At 36.7% G+C, this 13,869-nt stretch overlaps 2 protein-coding genes across 13 annotated transcripts in view; one reads left to right on the plus strand and one right to left on the minus strand.

The window, feature by feature from the left end:
- ca16b (carbonic anhydrase XVI b) overlaps positions 1 to 2,086 on the plus strand; it is a 149,480-nt gene extending 147,394 nt beyond the window's left edge. For both annotated transcript variants that reach the window (XM_087801891.1, XM_087801892.1), the window contains one exon: positions 208 to 2,086. In XM_087801891.1, coding sequence (XP_087658017.1) covers positions 208 to 351 — 144 coding nt within the window. In that variant the 3' untranslated portion in view covers positions 352 to 2,086. The remainder of the gene's footprint in view (positions 1 to 207) is intronic.
- Positions 2,087 to 3,502: 1,416 nt separating this feature from the next.
- The window catches only part of LOC148071362 (calcium-dependent secretion activator 1-like), a 76,373-nt gene continuing 66,006 nt past the window's right edge, over positions 3,503 to 13,869 (minus strand). For all 11 annotated transcript variants that reach the window (XM_087801806.1, XM_087801801.1, XM_087801800.1 and 8 more), the window contains 6 exons: positions 13,696 to 13,770; positions 13,534 to 13,617; positions 11,534 to 11,566; positions 11,269 to 11,376; positions 4,816 to 4,920; positions 3,503 to 4,747 (listed from right to left, as the gene is read on the minus strand). In XM_087801806.1, coding sequence (XP_087657932.1) covers positions 4,571 to 4,747; positions 4,816 to 4,920; positions 11,269 to 11,376; positions 11,534 to 11,566; positions 13,534 to 13,617; positions 13,696 to 13,770 — 582 coding nt within the window. In that variant the 3' untranslated portion in view covers positions 3,503 to 4,570. The remainder of the gene's footprint in view (positions 4,748 to 4,815; positions 4,921 to 11,268; positions 11,377 to 11,533; positions 11,567 to 13,533; positions 13,618 to 13,695; positions 13,771 to 13,869) is intronic.

Below are 13,869 nucleotides of genomic sequence, written 5' to 3' on the forward strand. Positions count from 1 at the left end.
ATAATGTTATGTTCTACAGTAAAAAAAATTATCTTCACTTAATTTAGTCTCTGCTTGAAAGCAAAAACACACATAATTATTTTTTTTGAACAATTGCAAATAAATTCAGGCGTCAAGGGGTTAAATGTTACATTTTATAAAATTTGAAGTTGAAAAATGTCATTTTAATGTAACTAATATATTATCTATGTGGTTTTCTTTCTGCAGGATCAGTACCAGTACCTTTACAAAGCCATGCTGAGCCTGGTCGGGAACAAAGAAAGCGGCCCGAGTCCGGCCCACACGGACACGAACGGCGCCGCCATGTCGGATGAGTCGGACCCGGCCGAGAGCATGGAGTCTCTGGTCTGAGTCCGCCCAGCACTTAGTTTGTAAAAAGAAACTATCCTGAGGCCTTTTTTTCAGCCAGACTTGATCAAAAGAATAACTTTTTTTTATACTTTTTTTTTTTATTTAAGTTTTCGTCCATTTTTTTTGTTTCGATCCTGCCGAGTGTTTGCACCCATTCTTGACTGAAGGAAGCAGCAGCAGTTTCGTCCAGTTCTCTATCAGTGTTATTGCCCGAATCCAGTCATGGAGGATTTTCTTCTCACCACAGGAAACGAGGACCACTGACCACTGCGGCTTCACCACGGCGTCCACGATCCCACTGCTGCTGATAAACGTTTCTTTTCAGGGGGTGGAATTGTAAAGTAAAGTGTGAAGATTTCTCTTGTTACTGTTACTGCGATCTCACAATGTCCCGCTGTTTTTGTTTGATTTACGCTTGTCCAGCGCCCCCTGCAGTCGACTCACGTGTATTGATATTGTTTTAACGTGCACAAACATGCTTTATTTACTTATTTTTTTTATCACGCTGTTTTTACTGATAATAAACAACTTGTGTTTAAGCAGACGACTGAATAGTTTAACACTTTCTGTCTTCTTTTTTTTTTTTAACTCAACAGAAATTAAATTGTCGAAGCGAGAACTTTAATCTAATTAAAGTTCCTAAATGTACATATTTTGTTATAATAATTCAAAAAGATCTGTTATTAAAAAACTTTTTTTTTTTATTCTTTCTATTTTATGATCCAAATTATCACTAGAATTAGATAAAAAACTATTTTATATTTAAGGAAATTAACTTGTTTCTTGTTATATTTATTCATACAAATACAAAAATTCAACAAATAATAGAAAACTTGACAAGGTGGTTTTTTTTCCAACACAATTACATTTAATATAATTTAAGTTTTTGTTAATTTTTACTAGAAAACTAAATGTATATTTTTAGTAAAAGCTTTGACATTTAATTTTCTGTCATGACAAGGAAATCAAAGTAAGGGATGTACGGTTTGTCGAGTGTTTTACGCTTTATTTACAACCAAAGATGTGTTTTTTTTTGTTTTTTTTTCTGAAGTTGAGTCAATCAAACCGCTTGTTTTTAATCCGTCCTCAGGAATCACTAAAATCCACACATTTTAGATTTGATTTCAATGACCAAACCTTTGTACTGCTTCAACATTCCAGACTCCCGACTCTTTGACTCATTTATTTTCTTTTTGTTGTAACTTCTCGGTGAAGAGGAGTTTTGCTTATTCTTGATGAAACCCTCCAACATTTGGAGACATGTCCACCGTGTGAAGTTTGTGCCACACAAAGTTATTTTTGCTTTTAATTTGCTTCATTGTTGATGGTTTTTTTTGTTGGACTCTGGAGCACGAGCAGCTCGTGAAGATATACTGTAAAGGTTTATATTTTCCTACGAAGATGAGGTTTGTAAAGTGCCCTCTTTAAACAAAAAAAAGAAGAAAAAAATCATCTTATCACCAGGTAGAGACTTTTTAATTTATCTGAGCTCCGCACTGGTGTTTGACTTGATGGATGTTGAGAAGACTCTGGACCTGTTCACCTCCAGGACACTAGTTTGTGGTGGGAATGAAGGAAACTGGTGATTTTAACTCCCTCATCTCACTTATTTTACCGACGGTGTCTGGGTGGACGATTCCCAAGATGCTTTCATATATCTTACTGTAGTGTAATGGTGTTATTTAATAGCTATATTGTATTCTATACATCCAATAAATTCTGGATTTCTAAATGATGATTCCTTCTGGTCCGTCTGTCTGACGAAAGCTTTGTGAAGCATCACTTTCAGTAGGTGACTCTACTCTCTGACTGTATTTATTCATAAGTAAAACTAGTACAATAATATTATTATTAGATTCTGATGGCGAAAAATTGTAATATTGAATTAATTCAAGGACTTTTTTTTTCTCCATCCTTTTTTTGGGCAAATATTCATATTGTAAAGTTAAATGTGTTTAGAATCAAGTGTTACCCAACAAAAATAGCTAGTTTAGATATATTTTATGACGTCATTGCATAACTTTAAACTACAAAAATCATAATTGGTACATTTTTCTGATGGTGAACAATTGTATTATCAACAAAGAGTTTTAACATGTATTTTTATTCCTTTATCCGTCCTTCAATAACGGAATTAAAAATGTTGTGTTTTATGTCATAATTATAATTTGAACGAATTAAAATTCAAAATAAAAATTAATTAAAAATAAATAAAAATTTAAATATCTTTATTTAAGTACTTAAATATATATATAGTGTTTATATTTTATATTTTCGTTGTTTTATCCATCATTGGACCTGTACCTTAATTGGAGAAATACTTTAAAAAAGAGTGTTTTATGTCATAATTCTAAATTGAACGATTTAAAATTCAAAATCTTATTTAACTAATTTAGGTAATAAAAGATCTTAGTTTTAGGATAAAAAAAATATTATTTTTGTTTCTTTTACATGTCTTTTATTTTTGAGGGGCGGTGCTTTTGAAAACAGTGTTTTATAAATATAATAATAATAATATAAAAATGATAGAATTTCTTAAGGATTTTTGAAATACATGAATAGAAAAGTACATAATATACAATCAAATTACATTTTTACCTTTTTATAATGTATATATATTTATATATATCCATCCATCCATCCATCCATCCATCAAACTATCCTTCCATCCATCCATCCATCCATCCATCCATCCATCCATCCATCCATATATCCATCCATCTTTCCTTCCTGCCATCCATCCATCTATACAGTATATATTCCCTGTTGAACTAACCACCAAAAACGATATATTATATAATTACTAAAGATCTTTTAGAATTTTTTTTTCTTTTAGTTTGTCCATTTTTGGGGGGATGCTTTCCATGTCTGTAAATACCACATAATAAAATATCTTATTCAGATTTGACGTATGATGTCATCACATAAATTAAATGAATATTAAAATATTATATATACAATCAAAATAAAGATTAAGCCTTTCTTATGTCTTTTTTCTATGTTTTATATATATATTAAGCTTTTCCAAGAATTTAAATCTTCTTTTATTCGTCCTTTCCAGTGGCTCTGAAAATATGGACGAAGCTTCATGAAGCGTCATCAGATGATCGTTTCCCAGAAGAGGAGTTTCTGTTCCACACGAGAAATAATGCACATGTACAGTAATTTTTATTTCGAGGCCACAGCTCTTGCATATTACAACTGTTGGCGTTCATAAGGCAAAAGCAAGAATTAAACCACCAGCTAATCGACACAGAAAACAGAAAGCGTTGGGGAGGGTGGGAACCCATGAGCATGCAGCAATGGCTCAGAATGCAATGTACAGCATTTTTATATTTATATATATATATTTATATCATATATACAGAACAACAGTGAGACCCAAACGAATGCCAGACATCTCATTCTACAGTTACGGAACAAAGACAAACCAACTTTTTTTTTTTTTTTCTTTTTGTTCTCGAATAAAAAAACTTTTTTTTTTTCGTGTAAAAGTGCAACTCAATTAAAATAGAACCTGTTTCAAGCTTTTCTTTTTCGTAATGTTGAAATAAAAATAGAATCTCCCGAGTTATCAAAAAGGAGCTAAAATGGAGCATATTGCATCTCTCACTTTGAAAGTCCGCGCCGAAACCCGTGTCCGAAGTTTATTCACAGGAAGTGACATCACGTAGCCTCGACACATGGTTACAAACGCAGGAGATCTGTATCCGCAACAGCCGTAAACAAATACAGAGGTTTTTATTTTTCCCAAGCAGTTGGCATTCACTTAAAAACAGACAAGACAGAAAGAAAAGAAGGGTCCACACGCTCGTCATCACAACAATGTACCATTAATGAATGTAGGTTACGACAAAGAAGCGCCATATAGGTTTGCATTGGACAGGGACACACCTAATAATCTCACTCAACATCGTCAAACAAATGGTTCTCCATATTGCTTAGTAACACATAGAAATGAATTTAAAAATGAAGATCGGTGCTATCTGTATCATATCACAGCTAAATCTGCCAATCTTTTTTAAACATTTTATTTCCTCGGAATAAGTATACTATTTTTTATTATTACTTCTTCTTTTTTTTTTTCTTTTTTTTTTAAGTTAATAGATCCATCATAGGCATTTTTCGAGCTGACAAGAGGTCCTAGAGTGGCTATCTGAGTTGGTACATGCATTGGTAACCAGGCTAAAGTCAAAAGTGTGGACGGGATGAAGGTGCTCTAGTCGTCCTCTTCGTCTTCCTCGTCGCTGTCCTTCATGGAGATGCCCTGCATTCCTCCTTCCCTCACTGAGGCGGTGGCCTCCTCCAGCGTCAGCCGGTTTCGCACCGTGTCGTACATCTTGCTGTTCAGGGTGGAGTCCAGCACACCCTGTAGACGGAAGTCCCGGTACTTTTTCTACGCCACAGACAGAAAAAAAGTATCAGTAATCGCATCCAAGGACGTCCAGGATCGTGGTTCCAGACCTTGGTGATCCTGATCAGGATCTTGAGCTGGTAGACGTGCAGCTGCTGGTCCATGCGCTCGGTCAGCCAGGTGCCCAGCAGGTTCATGGTGGCAGTGTACCATTGCTGAAACACAGAGACACAACGCTCTCCAGCAAAACACACACTCACACACATGGACTCGAGACAAGTGCAGGCTGGACGGAGGAAAACACACGACTGACGACATGGAAGGTTCTGACGAGCTGTCGGTATCTCAGGGCAGTAGATTGTTTATACATGCATTTTAAAACATCTCTGTCTCCATCTAGTGATCCTACAGCTACTAGCACCTTTTTTGACGTTCGCAAATTGTTGTCGTTTTGTGTATTTTCTGGCCATTTGTTTAAGAAAAAATAAAGGAATGATATTCGGTATATTGGTGTCTCTTTGAATAACATATTTAAGAACCTACAAGTGCTAACAAAAGTCTAGCTTTAACTTCTTCTTCTAACTTTTTGAATCATAAAACGTGAAAAAACCGAGACCTTTTAATAAAAAGTCAAGGTGTCATGAACACTTTTTTTTCATTAAAATTATGTCTGTCAAACTTGAAAAAGTACTGGAACATTTGCTGCAATTTGGGGAAAAAATAAATGCAGAATATAATCATGTTTTCAGAGAATTGTGTGTATGTGTAATTGTGCAGCCATGGCTGCAGTGATTGTAGTAGAAAAGAGGATGTCACATCTGTGAAAGTCACTTTCACACACAGTAAGTGCATCTTCAATCCTTGTGTGAATTTGCGATGACAAAGTTCAGCGTCAGTTGATATTTCCAGTTATTTTAGGTCCTTAATCTTGTGTCTTGATGTGTTTTTATAAATATTAATTCTGCTTAACGGACCGAAACCTCTTATCCTATCAGGTAAATCTCCATTTACGCTTGCGTCTAACCATGTGACATGTACACGATGGTTCAAATAGACGCGTATCTACAACTTTGCACCTATTTCCATTTGCTCACAGAATCTTAGTCAATCACTCTCCATCCATGGTCCAGCCCTTTCTTCAAACTGGGCCCTTTTGTGACTACGCCTCTTCATCTCTTTAGCATGTGTGGGTCATAGTGTTGGATGATGGCGGGTAACCACTTGTCAAGATTAGTGATAGCAGATAGCTTGTCAGGTTTTAACCAGGTACTTCTTTCGGGTTGGTCTAATGCTAGTGGAATGTTAAAATGGTTGTTTAGTTTTTTTAATCCTATATCGCAGCATGTTGTCGCAGCTCTACGTTGACATTAAACTTAATAGCTTTGGCCACGTATATCGTGTTTGGTGGTTTAGACATTCGTTTAAACTTGAAGTAACTACAATTTCATCCAGCACCTTGACTTGGGTTTGACCCTCCAATATTCTATGCCCTTTCCTAAACATCCGGGCCCGATGCCGTTATTAGACATGTCCATGTTGCACAAGTGAAGGCGCTTCTAATCCACTAGGTGGCACAGGGCCCAGACATACACCCACAATACTGCCCAAATTCTCCCAGTCAACAATAGTTTTAAACTCGTTTCACTGGCCTAACCCTTTCAAGACTGGTGCTCTGGTACCGAGCCTCTGGTGCAGTGGTCCAAAACCATGAGGCTTAAACAACATAGGATTTATAATGTAAATTACTTTTTTTCAATTAAATCTCTTTTAATGTTGTGATGTGATTTGCTTCAGTCAAGACACATAACTGGTCATGATAGTCATAAAATAAGACGTCAAACAAGTGGATCGTAGTAAAAAAAAAAAGGTCTTTCTTGGAGAGATGCCTTTTAAAGAAAGTCAGAGTAAGTAACACGAAGAGGAGCCTATTTATTAACCTCACTTTGAAGGACGGTCTGTGAAAATGATGGTCCAAGTTATTGAGGTCTTTGGTGCAAAAATGGTGGATAATCCTTGACTGAGAGGAGCTAGACCTCCTTTTTCAACCAGTTGGCTTCACTCACTCACTCTATTCGTCTTCAAAAAACAACTTCAGATCTTAGCTTTTAGGCTTAGCTCAGTTGTTTGATTTTCAATCTTTTGGATTGACCCGCCATGATATTTAATTTACTTTTGTGTGTTTTAAATGATCTTCAATGTGATTTAGATTTCTGTCTACACATCATTTTGCTTCGAAATCTGGTATTTCACCTAATGCAGGTGTAAACGTCTTTATTCAAGAGGACAAAACTTTTAACTTAGCAGTGAATCTTTTGGTCCAAATGTTACAAAGATACCCTTTAAAAATGCCTCCCTCTTAAATTTACCCTGATAATTATTTTATCTTTACTGGTCTTTAAATATGACGAAAGGGTTTTTGTTTTAGTATGTTAATTGACCCTTAAAAAATCCTAAGCATTTAAAAAGTTGCTAACCCAGCATTATATTGATAAACATCTGATTAAATGACATTATTCCCGTAAAATCTTTAGTGCTGATACGGATTTAAATGTCCTTCTTTGTCACAGACACATGTAGACACACACTTTTTACATCCACGCCAAACTGCATAGAAAGCACTTTTGAAAATGTGAAACGTGTCTGTGAGAGAACTTAAAGTGTTGACAAAAGTATCTGCTTTTAACTCATAATAAAACAAATATATTTTAAATAATTTAAAAGAAAATCAATTGTTACTTGATATTATTAAAGTGTTTGCTGTAAAAAATGAGTGAAACTACCTGAAATAAATAATAATAACAAATAACAAATTATAATTGAAAAACTCAGGAGAATGAGTGAGTTAATGGCTGGGCAGGCAGGTGCAGCAGCTGCTGTTGTCTCGCATTTCCGTTCGGCCTCAGATTGGAAGTCACAAGAGAACAGCAGGCACACATCATAGAGAAGTTTAGATGTTTAGATCCACTTTTTAAATCAACTTGTAACATGTGAGGAGGCAGGAACGCAGCAATGGCTCCAATTTTCGAGTATTCACTTGGGCTGTGTTCCATATCACGCACTTCTCTGAGTGCACTGCTTTACAGTACACTAGAGTACACTTTCATGCGCAGTGCTCAAATTTCGACAGGTAGTACTTTCAAAAAACACTGCTGCTACACACTTACCTGAAATGACTCGACAGCTTCTTCTTCTACTACTTTTTAAGGATGATCGCAACCAGCTGTTTGAACACCATCCCGACACTATTTTTTTATTGTATTTTATTATTGTTGTTGTGTTGTTTTGTGGTAAAATAAGTGTTATTTATCGAGACATTTACGCCTAAAAGATGCGTCGCCAGCGACGTAGCTTCCATTTAGCGTCTTTCACGTCACTAAGATGGCCGCCGATAAGGGTGCAAAGTGTCCATCGATCCACACTCAATTTTCTGGCCATTTTTTTGTGCACTACATTTTCGTACACTGCTCTCCGGGACGCACTTATGTGCTTGAAATATTAAGTCTCAAATCGCACACTTTTGAACTTATACTTAATATTGAGTGCACAAGTGGGTTCCGATGAGCAGATTGCAAAAACTGTAGTGCACTCAATTGGCGCACTCAAACAGCCAGAAATTTGAGTATGGATCGATGAAACTTTCCACCCTTAACGGCTGCCGACTTAGTGACATAGATGACACTAAACAGAAGCGACGCTTTGGAGCAGATACCGATGTAAATGTCTTGAGAAAACACTCATTTTAACAAAAAACACAACTTCGCTGCCAAGTGTCGGCGATATGGATCTAATGGCTCGTTGCAAACACTATTAAAAAGTAGTAGAAGAAGAAGCTGTCGAGTCATTTCCGGTTAGTACAGTGTTGGATTTTGGACGGTACTACCCTGTCTAAATTTGAGCACTGCGCAAGTAAGTGCACTGTCTTACAGTGCAGTGCACCTAGAGAAGTGCACGATTTGAGACACAGCACTGTATATTTTTGGGAAGGGGGGTTTAAAATAAAGGTTTTTAGAAAGATATGCGGATGCCTGTCCACGTCACAGTCGAGTTGAGCGTGCAGTGCATGCAGACCTGGCGGGCGAAAGGCAGAGAACACGTGCGGAGGAAAAAGCTGCCCTAAGTGCAAGATGAGGCAGAACTCTGAGGAAGAGGGTCATGCTAGAAGATGTACACAGGAAGATTATTTGACTCTAAAATCATGCCAACCAACATAATGTGATAAAACAACGCAACGCAACACTAGAGATAAGTGCCACTTTTTTTTTTCTTTTCTTTTTTTTTCTCAAGAGAGGAGGCAGCAGGAAATGGTGTTAATCAGAAAACAAATCAGTTAAAGTGAAAGAAAGAGAGGTCAAGTAGAGCCTATGCAACATCCAGGAATGTTTCTTCACATGCAGGTCGACGGATGGAAATGAAAGGAACATTGACATGAAGCGATTAAAAATAAAAAAGTTGTTTAGGGATGAACCTGTCTCACTATAAGAACTGACGACACAGGAGGGAACATTGTGTGGCCCTCGTCACAACATTTCTCCTCGTACGACGACACAAAAAATGATCAGCACAGGACTTTTCTTTTTCATCGGCCAACACAAATATAGAGACGTTTTTTGTTGTTTTTTTTTTGGGGGGGGGGGGGGGGACCCTCTTGACGGTCGGCAACGGCCTGCAGAGACACGAGTCGCAACACACATTGTTTTTGAATGACATGAAGCACACACATCACAGCGTTATGTGTCGTTGGTGTCACATATGGAGGACACATCGCTGTCGATGTATCCAGTGAGGATTATGTTGGTGTAAGACAGTGCTCTCTCCATCGGCATGGCAACGATGACTAGCTTTTAACAATGTGTTTTTTTTATAATTGATACGCTGACCTTATATAGTAGATGTTATTTATATTTAATACATGCTACACTGTTTGTTTTTTGTGAGCGTCTTTCAGTTGTGTTTTTGTTAGCATTAGCAAGATGCTAATACCAGCGTTATATATATAAATAACTGGGTTGTATGCTTTATAATACACATGCATAAATAGTTATACGCAACATGTGTTTTACTTTTTTTTTTTTTTTTCTTTTGTCTGCAGGATTCCTTAAGATAGCTTAAGGAATATATTTATTTATTTCGTTTTCGGATTTTATATTATATATTTATATGAATATAATTAAGCTATTTGGCCAAACTCAAACGGTAACCTTTTAGGCAGTCTTATTTTATTAATGTGAAACAATTCCTAGCTTTTAACAAGGTCATAGTTGTTTTATAATCAGTGTTGTTAGAAGTGACTCTTAGTTGGCGTCCAAAAATATGCTAATAAAGGCTTTATATCGATAAACAACTCAGTAATACGCTTTATAATACACAGAAATACGTCGTTTTTTTATACGCAATATGTGTTTTCTGAAGTGTTTCTCTCTTTTCCTTTGATCTGCATTGTTCCATAAGTAAAGAAGCTAGCTGTTAGCTCAAGCTAATTGGCCAAACTCAAACCTTAATTTCTTTGTAATATTTTATTTTTATTTTCTATGGATGTGAAAAAATGACTAGCTTTTGATAATTCTACTTGTTTTGGTAATTGATATGCTGACATAATAAAATTAATTTCTTTAAATTAGTAATTATAATGGAGAAGCTAGCTGATAGCACAAGCTCATAGGTTAAACACAAGTGTTCTTTTTATATTTTACTTTTAATAACCTTCAAACTTAAAGAACTCAAATATACAGGTTACAGACCAATTTTGGTGAATACTGTTGTCGACAAAGAGTAAAACTGATCAGTTTTTCATACTTATTATCGTATTAACTCTATAGTTTTCTGAAAACTTTTTTCCTTGTCCTTTAGTTAATATTCGACTGAATATTGAGATCATATATTTCATATAATTCTAAAATAAATTATTTATTGGTATTTTATTGCAATACTTGGGTTTTATTTTGTTGATTTTTTTTAAATTATTTTTTTATCTTTTGAATTTGGCTTGACGGCCCCTCACGACAGCCACAGTAAATAACACGGGCCCCTAGGATATTGAACTACCCTCCCCTGTGATAGACGGTGTAAAACACGTTCACATGCATGTCTGAGATCAGTTCCACAGAGACTCTGCTCACATGAAGACACAAAAAACCATGTGTTTCATAGTAAACTGAGGTCATTCAGGGTCCACATGCATCGTGTTGGCACGAGAGCTAAAAAAAAATAGATTGTGATAGACTATTATTCTCCAGAGAGCACTGCTTAGGATAATCCATTTGGAAATATGCTTTTATGGACTCTTTGTAAATAAAAGTTTCCTTTTTTTTAGCACACAAAGGCCCATAAGCACTGTGGCAATGCACACCAGAATGCACAGGGCAGCAGCTCAGGCTCACAGAGAGAAGAGACAGAGAGAAAGAAGAACAAAAAATGGAAAAAGAGGACTAGAAAAGCCTCTTCCGCCAGGAGGAATTACCACTCCTGGACTCAAAAAATGGGACTTATCCCTCTCTGCCCTGTTGTTTTGCCACATTTTCGAAGGCCCTCCCTTCTTACGAAGGAGGAGACGGCATCCTACTTACATCAAATAACCTTTCTATATACACCTCCTCATTGACCTTATCACGGAGCATGTCTTGAGAGTGGCGGACAAAGGTCACGTAGCCGTCGGCGACATCCATCCCTGGTTTCTGTAAAAACACAGAGAGTACAGAGGTGAAGGAGTAACAGCTAAACCTTCAGTGCAAGCAGTGTCGGTGTGTTTTTTTAAGATTAATTTGTGAGGATAAAGTAAATAAATCCATGATATCTGCGGGAAGAGTCTGTCGAGCGGTTGGTTTTACTTACAGGGACATCCACATATTTTGATGCAGCTTTAACCTGAAATCAAAAGGAACAGACGTGTGTTATAATCCAGGATTTATTCTCTATTTCAACATCATTTCGTTCGTGACACCTTCATCCTCAGTCTTTCCCGTCCTTCCCCCTTTCTTAGTGTTATTAGCTATCCATCCCTCCCTCCCTCCCTCCGTCCCTCCATCCATCTAGTCTTGTGCTGCTCAAGGTTTCTGCCTGTTAAAAGGAAGTCTTCGTCGCCACTGTCGCCAATCTTGATATTTTTTCTCTGTGTAGTTCAAACTGTAAGGTGTATTTAATGTCACTTTAAATAAAAGTAAATTGTTTTTTTTTAAATATTCGGGCGTTGCAGTGCATTATGAGTCAACGATGCCTGTAATGTGACCCCAGATTAAGCACAAACCCTTTATTTACTCTGACTGTTAATAGTTTTCTTACTTTTTTTGCCATATTTTAATTACTATTTTAATCCTAAATATTTTTCCACCTTTTCCAACATATATATTTCATACAACTAATTAAAAAAAATATGTTCTTCATTACCGGTATTTGAAACTGTTCTAAATTGGTGTATTAATAGAAATAATAAAATCTTTTTTTAATAATTATATTTATATATAACTGCACGTATAAAAACCCTAAAATATAAAATATATATTGATTAATAAAGCGGATCTTCAAATATAAAATACCAAATAAAGTCTGTCATGCTTTTATTTTGTTGTTTCTTTCTGTCTGACACCAGCTTAAACTGATCTACAGTCAGCTGCTTCCTGGTCTATTCTGCTGCCTCTGATCGCCTCTGCTGGTAAACTTTTCATTCCTTTTTGTTTTCTTTTCATTCATTGTTCTCATTGTGTTATTTAATTGTGTATTTATTATTAAACTCTTGAACACAAACTCCTTTCTTGTGTTGACTTTCTCTGCCTTAAGTCACTACGCACATTCGGGTCCAGTAAGTATAAAAGTCCAGAAGTTTTCTGACGACTCGGCCATTGTGGGCTGCGTGTCTGGGGGGAGCGAGCTGGAGTACAGGTCAGTCATCAAGGACTTTGTAGACTGGTGTGAGAGCAACTACCTGTGCTTAAACACCGGTAAGACAAGGGAGATGGTGATTGACTTCAGGAAAAATTCCCCACCACATCAACCGGTGAGCATCCAGGGCTCGGACATTGAGCTGGTGGACAGCTTCAAATACCTGGGTGTTCACCTCAACAATAAACTGAACTGGTCTACACATATCAACGCCGTGTACAAGAAGGGCCGAAGTCGCCTCCACCTCCTGGGGAGACTGAGGTCTTTCGGAGTGTGCAGACCACTATTAAGGACCTTCTATGACTCCGTGGTAGCCTCTGCTATCCACTACGCTGTGGTCTGCTGGGGAGCAGGCAGCACGGACCGGGACAGGAAGAGACTGAACAGGCTGGTCACGAGGGCCGGCTCTGTCCTGGGCCGCTCGCTGGACTCGGTGGAGGAGGTGGGAGAGAGGAGGACACTCTCCAGACTATCCTCCATCAGGGACAACACTCTCCACCCACTGCACCTGACTGTGGAGGAGCTGGCCAGCTCCTTCAGTGACAGGCTCAGGCACCCCCAGTGTAGGACGGAGCGTTATAGAAGGTCCTTCATCCCAACTGGTGTCAGGATATTTAACTCTCTACTCTCTAAATATCCTGATGCTAATCCGTAGTGTGTTTTTCTTCTCAAGTGTTTTTATTTTTTGTTTTTATTTTACTTTATTTTATTTTATTTTATTTTATTTTATTTTATTTTATTTTATTTTATTTTATTTTATTTTATTTTATTTTATATTTTACTTTATTTTATTCTGTTAATAGTGCTAATTCTCTATTACTGTAAATAATTTGTATATTTTTAAGATCGTTTTATTTTTATTTTATTTTATTATCTAACTCTATAACTCTTCAAACCCACGTCAGAATCAAACATTATTCATTTTCAATTCAATTTTCCTTCAAGCTCGATCTCACCGTGAAAGACAGGAATGAGGAGAATAGAGTTCCTTCATCGTATCTGGAGATTTTGGCCAAAACTCCGTCCAGAATGGCAACAAACTGAGGGAAGATGCAAACATCACAATTTAAAAAGTGAGTAAAATACAAGTTATAATTATATATTTTTAAACGTCTAACCTTGGCGACTAGTAGCTGGATCATGTCTTTCACGCTTTCCTCGATGAGTTCATCGATCTGGGTGTGAAACTGTTTCTGCAAAAGAAATTATCACGTGATGTTTTTAACCTTATAGATTTTGTTCATTTCTCTTTTGTGAAGTCAATTCCCTGTTTTTGTCACTTTTTGCATATC

Source organism: Callionymus lyra, chromosome 10, assembly GCF_982586985.1.
Source record: "Callionymus lyra chromosome 10, fCalLyr1.hap1.1, whole genome shotgun sequence".
Taxonomy (NCBI): domain Eukaryota; kingdom Metazoa; phylum Chordata; class Actinopteri; order Syngnathiformes; family Callionymidae; genus Callionymus; species Callionymus lyra.